Source organism: Berghia stephanieae, chromosome 7 (assembly GCF_034508935.2).
Source record: "Berghia stephanieae isolate SIO BIC M18660-M18661 chromosome 7, UCSD_Bste_1.3, whole genome shotgun sequence".
Taxonomy (NCBI): Eukaryota; Metazoa; Mollusca; class Gastropoda; order Nudibranchia; family Aeolidiidae; genus Berghia; species Berghia stephanieae.
Genome location: NC_088366.1, coordinates 58,624,384 through 58,632,983, shown reverse-complemented (window position 1 = coordinate 58,632,983; position 8,600 = coordinate 58,624,384). Strand labels below are relative to the sequence as shown.

Below are 8,600 nucleotides of genomic sequence, written 5' to 3'. Positions count from 1 at the left end.
GATACACTTTTATGCTCGTTGGAGAAGTATTTCATAAAGGCGTCCGCCATTGTTCCGGGTATTAAATTACTACGCGTCATTACGAGGGAAATGACGTCACGACTGTTGAAGCTTATAGAACAGTAAAGTTTACTGCCCCAAACGTAAACAATAACAAGTTGCTAGTGATTTCCGTTAGGGACCGGAATAATTTACGCACAATATAGGTCTCCCAATTTTGTAGTTTGAGTTGTAGGCAATACACTTTCAGTATTGAAAATATGTTTACATAAAATCTAACAGTTGCAGAAATAATAATATAAGACTAAATTATTCTGAAAATCAGTCTCCGAATAATTCTCGTTTTGTTCATACCAGCGCAATAATTTGCTCTGGTCTAAAAATAGATAGACGTAACTTTTGATAAATTTTACCTTTTGTTCCATAAAATATCCATATCTAGACATTATTTGATGCATGATCGAGTATTTATGAATATGTGTTTCTTTTGCCAATAACAGCCAAATTTTAAAGGTTATTTTCTTTCTATTATTTACATTGGAACGTGAGCTGTCAAGACAGGAACATGTGGTTTGCCATGTGCTTCTCGACCTTTGTTTACGTTTGGGGCAGCAAACTTTACTGTTCTATTCAGTGATTTCTGTGAATCGGATAAATATATTTTATATTTATCAGAAGGATCCTCTACTCAAGTTGTGACGTATTTAGTTACGATACATAGTCACATTTACATTACATTGGCGGCGTTTTATTTTTCAAACTGCGCTCAGCTTTCCTCTATCCGACCATTTGTGACCCTTCGTCTCGAAACGGTATTATGTCGGAAGGAATTGGACCCCGAAAAGTGACTTTAGAATTAAATTGATAGAAAATACCAATTTTTTGAGCTTTTGCATTGTGAGAAATTGTCTTCATTCTGTAACATAACAAATCGAAACAAACCCCAAGTTTCGTGTTTTTGTCAATAAATTCAATTTTTTGCACCCAAGTCATCCCGACATAATACCGTTTAGAGACGGTGAGTCACATTTTCATGATTTTTTCCCGAAATGTCATAGCTATACAACACAGCAAAAAAAAATTCCAAAAAAAAAATGATTTCTTAACACTCCAACTCAGAAGCAATAATTACATAGTATCTACTATACATAATTAATTGTGTGCACCAAAAAACAAGCTTTACATAACGACATTAAAAAGGTCTTATGGCTACAAACAAATTTTAGTTTTCTTCAAGTTTTGTGATGGACAAAACAAATCTTAAAAAAGAACAATGTTCATTTATTTAATCGTAACGTATGTCTTACGATTTTCCTGTAGTTGGTAAGAAGAGGGTTGGTTAATGGTACGAAAATCAGCAATTTCTTTCTAGTACTAGTATGCACTATCAATTCAATGAATATATTAATGCCAAAATTCAAAATGGTATTGCTAAACGATCATGATTATTGTTGTCAAATTATGACTCATTCACACCAAACACGCAATCAAATGTGACCCCTCGCCTCAAACCGGTATTAAGTCGGGATGGTTAAGATGCTGAAAATTGAATTTATAACCAGAAATATCAGATTTAGGTTGAGTTTAAATGTTTTATTGAGGAGAATGAATATCATATTTCAGGGTACCAGTACCAATAAATCAAAATTTTGACCAGTTTAGCAGTAATTTTGGCTTTTGAGTATCTGGTTCATCCCGACATAATACCGTTTTGAGACGGAGGGTCACAAATGGTCAAGAGTAAATTAACATTAATGAAGAAATCTAAGCTTATGAAACATCAAAAGGGCACTTACAAAACTACGTAATTTATAAGGCAACAACAGCAAGAAGAGCTAGAAAATTGTTTAAAAAAGCTACTTTTTCCTACTTATGTAAAATGGGTATCTCTAACCAGTCGATTGATTTCAATGGTGGTGAGAGTTGTCATATTATATTGTTGAATTGAAACCTCCTCTTTATATAGTATGTATAAAAAATCACGGTTATTAACAAATATTTTCACATTTATATTATATATATATATATATATATATATATATATATATATATATATATATATATATATATATATATATATATATATAATAGTAATATTTACCACGATGTTGGAGTCAGTCTACATCGATGTTTCAGGCCTTACGGCAATCGTCAGGACTTTGTGTTACATCGGTTTCCAAATCGATGTAACACACAGTCCTGACGATGGCCGTAAGACCTGAAACATCGATGTAGACTGACTCCAACATCGTGGTGAATATTACAATAATAATTCGCTCCATTGTTACATGTCGAGCACTATTCGTACCATATTTGTATTTAACACGATTCAATATATATATATATATATATATATATATATATATATATATATATATATATATATATATTATATATTTACTACTTTCTACCTTGACTGAGATAACTTCCGACTGATGATACCCAGATGTTATGCGCCAAACTATTAACTGGAACTACTCGTGTAACAATTTCAGTTTAAATTCAATTCATCTCCCAATAAAAATGATAGACTCATCCGAGACAGCACAGTTTGTTGACCCAGAAGCCAAAGGCCACTCGGTCAAGATTGCGTAATCTCATCATTTATCATATTAAAGGTTTTATTAAGAAAACATTTCATAATGTTAAAAATGGAATTATATATTAAGAGTGGCTTGTTATTAAAAATTACGTTCTCTGACATAATCACTTTTCTTTTTCTTTTGCCCAGAAAACTTGTATTCCAATCATACTTGCTTATCCTCTTGTTTTGTTTTTGTTTTTGAGGATTTTACGGCGCTTGCAACACATTTAGGTTATATCAGCGCCAGTAAAAAGGAAGGAAATGGGATAGTAAAAAGTTCTAGAATTACAATTAAAGCACCCAAGAGAACGTAAGACAAAGGGGAATGGGAACAAATAGGGATCAGATGAAGATTCAAGAGCATACCACCAATGTACTTAGTTTGAAATCACCTATAAGTCTCATCCGGACACAAGCACAAACTCCAAGAAAGAGGAATTCACTCAAATGCTTACATTATAGAATTAAAGATAACAAATATAATAATACAGAACAGAGAGGTGATTTACAAGGAAAAAAAATATCATCTCCCAAAACAATAATTATGCATTTGACTGATTTCCTCCCAGCCAGGACTCCGACGAGGGCCAGGAAAAGAAACAAGTAATCTCAATCCAAGACAAAGACAGAAAGCATGTTGGAAAACAGATATAAGGGGATAGAAGACACAGTATATACCTCCCTGCCCGCTATGGGAGGTCACTTATCCTCTTGGTTCATTGGTGGAAATAGGCGCCAACAAATTTCCACATCTATCTGGCCAGCCACTCATCATCCAGTCATTCAGCCTCTTCATCTCCTCTCACTTCCACCGGCATCAGCTCACTCATCCTGTTCGCCTCATCCCTTATCGTCTCATCTGAGTCAGCTCAGCTCATTCCATGTTCATTTCCAGCCTCCTTCATCTCCTCTTCATCTGTCCTCATCCAAGTGCCCAATGGTCTGTCTCTCTTTCTCTTTCCCAGTGAGGACCATCTCAGTGCTGTGTAAGGTAGTCTTTACTTTTTCATTCCGAGAACGTAACCCAGTCATTTCCATCGTCTGTGCTTGACTTCATCTAAATCTTTTTCTCATTCTTGTACGCCTGGAGATTTCTTGGTTGGAAATATTATGCTTTTGCTAACCAAGTTTCAGGATTCTGCAGAGGCATCTTTGTTCAATCCCCCTGAGGCGACTTTCTATCGTCTTGTTAATTCTCCAAGTTTCTGTTGCATATAGGAGGAGAACAGAGAGAACGTTGGATTGGTGGATCAATTTTGTTTTTGGTGTTGGATGCAAGGATGTCTTGATTCCAATCATAGATCCATTCAAATATAACACACCGTGTCAACACAACTTTGAACCTGTTTTTGAAAAGTTCAAGGTCATTTTAATCCATCGATATTCAAAGGATCAGTTTTTTGGGGGTGTTTTTTGTTATTTTTCGGGCCAAAATAATTTTTTAAAAAAGTATTTCGTCAAAGTACGATAGAATACAAGAGCCAAATACTAAAATGCCAAAATGTACCTACACACTACAACTACCACACGATGGTATAAATTATTCACTCACTAACACACATTGAAGCATAGTATATTCTTTTCACGTGATGAATAATATTTTTCAGCAATGGGGAAAATAATGATAAATTTAAGTGTAAAATAAAAAAAAATAATTAAAAAAAACATTAAAGAAAACAAATACAAAAACAAAGAAGAAATACAAACAAATAAACAAATCCAAAAACAATACAAAACTAAAAAACATTTTTATACTTTATGATTTTGAAGATGCATCGTTAAAAATAAATAATAAACTTTAAAAAAATCAAAATGAGGTATCATGGTGATCCACGAAAAACAAGACCAAACAGAAATAAAATGAACAAAACAAAAACAAAAACAAAACAAAAAACCCAACAAAACCCCAAAACAAAACGATTTTATAATGAGAAGAAGGGTGTGTATGCCCAAGAGGCAGGCATTTTGTAGCCCATCGATAACTGTGTGGCCTGACATGGAGAACCGTTGTCACATCACATTGACGGCGGTTACGTTGTTACACCTTAAATTACCCTTTAATACACAAATAAGTTGCCATGGAGAATCGTGTTTTGGTACGCAATACGATTCAATAGTCTGATGTCACGGCGCCCGGCAACGGTGGCCATCTTGGTTCTAAACAAAGAAAATCATTACCTTTTATTCTTCATGCTGGCTAGAATTTTCATATGCCTTGTGATCAGAATGTGTAAAAGTCAAAACATGATCAAATTTATGTGGTTTATTTCTCTGGATACGCTTTTATGCTCGCCGGAGAAATATTTCATACGGGCGTCCGCCATTGTTCCGATAGTTTAGAGCCAGTGTTATAAAGTTACCATGCGTCATTAGGAAGGAAGTGATGTTACGACTGTTGAAGAGTATTGCTGAGGAGCTATCTGCCTCACAATAAGTGTGCTTCATCTGTGGGGACTTTCCACCTGTCCTACATGTACCCGAAACGGCAGAGCATCTAGCTGAACGGTGTGTTGTGACGATGCTACCGGGTGGGTTCGCGACGGTGAACGAATGCGGACCGTACTTTGCTGATTGGGTCGATCGTCATAATGTAGTAGTGTGAGAACCATAAGAAGCTGCTGCCAAATACCCCAACAAAATAACTAAAGTTTTGAAATCAAATAATGGTCTCCATCTTGATTGTCAAATCTATCAATTGCCTTCATTCGGAAAAATCGATTATCTGAGCTTTGTCATGTCAAAAATTGAAGGTATCCCATCTCAAGATTAATTCTCTTGTTTTTAACATGGTTAATATCTATTTATTTGTCCCGATCAGATATCTGATATAATACAATACATAAAATTTTGTGAGTAGAAATACGATAACCTTTTACGCTGCTCAATGTAAAATATTTTATAATAAATCTTTAGGTCATGTGACCAAGATATCGGTGCAGTGGCCAATTAACACCCCCAAACAAAAGCATTATTTGTACCATCGTAAAAAAGAGGGAAAAATAAACAAAACAAAACAAAACAACCCTCCCCCCAAAAAAAAAAACAAAAAAAAAACAAAAAAAAAAAAAAAAAAACACAGCTATTAATTCTAACTAACAAAAAAAATCCATTCATAATAACAGGTGTATTTAAGTTTCTAACAGGAAAAAAAAACAATGCATGATTGGAGAGTGTCGTTATCCTTACGAGATCTAGAAATATGCAAAACAAATCAAGAAGCCTGGGCAGTTTATCCACATGGCACATACAATGATAAACAATGACGTAAATAATGATTTATAAATAGATGCCTAAATTCTAATGGAATTATCTGAAGAAAACAGTGATGAACACAAACAGGAAACTTATTAGCACAGAAACTGCTGACGTCATGACAGAGGCGCCGCAATGACACTCAGGACTGGTTTCGTAACGAGGCGGAGCTGGATTGCGACTGAATGTAACGTCGCCGGTCTTTTCGAAACCGGAAATGCTGACGTCACTGATGCGATGCGCGGGATCGCGCGAAATCTCGTGGAAGACGGCGATGATCTTCACGTCGCTGTCCACCGAGGAGTCCGAGTTAGTGGTGAACCACAACAGATTGCCAGCTGCAATGAGCTGGGGACAAAACAGATGCATAATACAATGTCAACATACCTTAATCATTGGAAACATTTTTGTAAAAGCCAAAAGGTTAATTAAAAAAAAAATCTTATTTATGCCCATCCGCCACGACATCATAAGCTATCGTCGCCTAGGCATTCCACGAAGGAATATAAATAATCCATTAAACAAGATGTCTGATGTCAACAGGAATGTTGTCCAAGTAAGCAAATTGGGGGTTAATAATCTTGCCCAAGGAAAAAAACGAAAGTGCGTGAAGCGGGGCTTGAACCCGTCACGTTTTGCCCTATGTATTAAATTCTGTTGGCTTGGAACCCCTCGTAGAACACTTCGAGCACATTTAGTGGATGTTGCTCTCTATAACAGCTCTTTTTCAATCGTTAAATCTCTCCTTACCACCTACATCAAAATCGTCACATTTGTTACGACACAATATTATACGATGGAGGTGGATCGGACACACGCTTAGAAAGAATGACTCCACTATAACAAAGAAAGTATTGGACTGGAACGCTCAGGGCAGAAGATCAAGGGGAAGGCCACGAGGAACATGGAGAAGAATTAAAGAAGCTGATATACAGAGAAGTGGTAAGACCTGGAATGAGATAATAAAAAAAAAGTTAGCTCAGGATAGAGAAGGATGGAAACTGTCTGTGGCCTATACCCTGACCCAGAGTGAAAAAGGCAATGATGATGATGAATATTATACATTTAAAAAAAATTCAAATTTCTTTTGTACATTACAACCTTTGAAGAATGATCTTTGTTTAATTAATAAGAACATAAAGTTGTTTTGTAGTGAAATTGTTGAGTTTAAAAAATCAATTTGTCTGCTGGGTAAGCCTGCCATTTTCGGGAAAATACTCAAAATGATCCGTAAGGAGATTATATTTGTGACCCCTCATCTCAAAACGGTATTAAGTCGGGATGATTAAGATGCTGAAAATGGAATTTGTAACCAGACATATCAGACTTAAGTTGAGTTTATATGCTTTATAGAGGAGAAGGAATATCATATTTTACAGTGCTAAATATCAACGTTTTATATTTTTGACTAGTCTATATATAATTTGACTTTGTAGCATCTGGTCCATCCCGACACAATACCGTTTTGAGGCGTTGGGTCACATTTGTCAATTTATGGCATCCTGGTCATCTGCGCTTACCTGAAATGTATCGTTCATATTAGTTGCGAACATCTTGTAATGAGCATTGCCATACTCCAGGAACATTTCCGTCTCATTCAACTTGACATGGATGGTTCCGTATGCGTAGCTACGGTAGTAACCCACATAGTCCTCGGTTGGCCTTGACCCTTGGTACTTGGATATCTGAGGTCAAATTGAATATAAAATTTTACAGTTCGTTTATGTCCCCCGAGGGTTTTTCAGTACAAGTAAAAATGTAAAATATGATGACTTCAGTGAAAGAAGTATTATGACCAACCACCTTAAAACCACCAGCTTTGTGCGGCTGTGGTCTTGTGGTATGACACTCACTTTCGGTTCGGAAGTTCCTGGGTTCGAGCCTCGCTCGGCGCATAATTAAGTCCTTGGAAAAGACTCTTTACTCACATTCTCTCACCGTACTCAGGTGTAAAATGAGTACCTGGCCGTTAACAGCGTTGTCTTTATCCGAACAGTTGTAATATCGCCTAACAGGCGGCATAATGTCCCGTCCTACATGTTAAATGTTGCTGTTGACCTGGGACCCCTTGTAAAGCGCAAAGATTTTAAAAGAAAAATAGAAAGTCATAATCCATGACGCGCTCTTTTCGGCAACATTTAAACAAACGTATACATACTTGCAGGTCTGATAACCGAACGCAATTATGGGCTTGGTTTAAGCTTGTTGTAATGGACAAAAGTTTGTGCTCCTTTGGCTGGGAGTATTTCTATTACAATGATGATCCCACGACAATTTGAGTTATCAGATTTGCAAGTAAGTAAACGTTTAACTCTCTCCTTACCAGCCATTTTCAGGATTTCCCCCAAAACTTCACACCCAACCAACACAAAAATATATTTTTTATCACTCAAACAGAATACCAGTAAGTTCTTGCGATAAATAATTTCTTCAGCAAAACATGCTCAACAACACACTGTTCATTTTCTTTAAATTTTATGATGTACAAAAGAAATTTGAATAAGAAAAATGTTGGTTGTATCGTAACGAATGTGACGATTTTCCTATAGTTGGTAAGGAGAGGGTTAAAACATTTTGTACATGTAATGTGATAAAACTTGATTGTTAAAATCACCATCATGCTTTCGCTTACCATTTTAACGTTCTCATGTTCTTTCTTGGGTTCGACATGCAGCATCTTCATCTTCTCCATGACGTGGCAAACGTTTCTCTCATCGAACCAGGATCTTTCTTTCAACAAGATGTCAAGCAGATATTCGTTGAT

General features: G+C 36.0%; 1 protein-coding gene across 1 annotated transcript in view; it reads right to left on the bottom strand.

Moving 5' to 3' along the window:
- Nucleotides 1-3,648: 3,648 nt before the first annotated feature.
- Nucleotides 3,649-8,600, bottom strand: part of LOC144977556 (uncharacterized) — a 38,918-nt gene continuing 33,966 nt past the window's right edge. Inside the window, exons 10-12 of the mRNA XM_078922895.1 lie at nt 8,469-8,600; nt 7,357-7,521; nt 3,649-6,184 (exon numbers count right to left, since the gene is read on the bottom strand). The exon at nt 8,469-8,600 is cut by the window's right edge and continues 6 nt beyond it. Of these exons, the coding sequence (XP_078779021.1) occupies nt 5,891-6,184; nt 7,357-7,521; nt 8,469-8,600 (591 nt within the window). The 3' untranslated portion in view covers nt 3,649-5,890. The remainder of the gene's footprint in view (nt 6,185-7,356; nt 7,522-8,468) is intronic.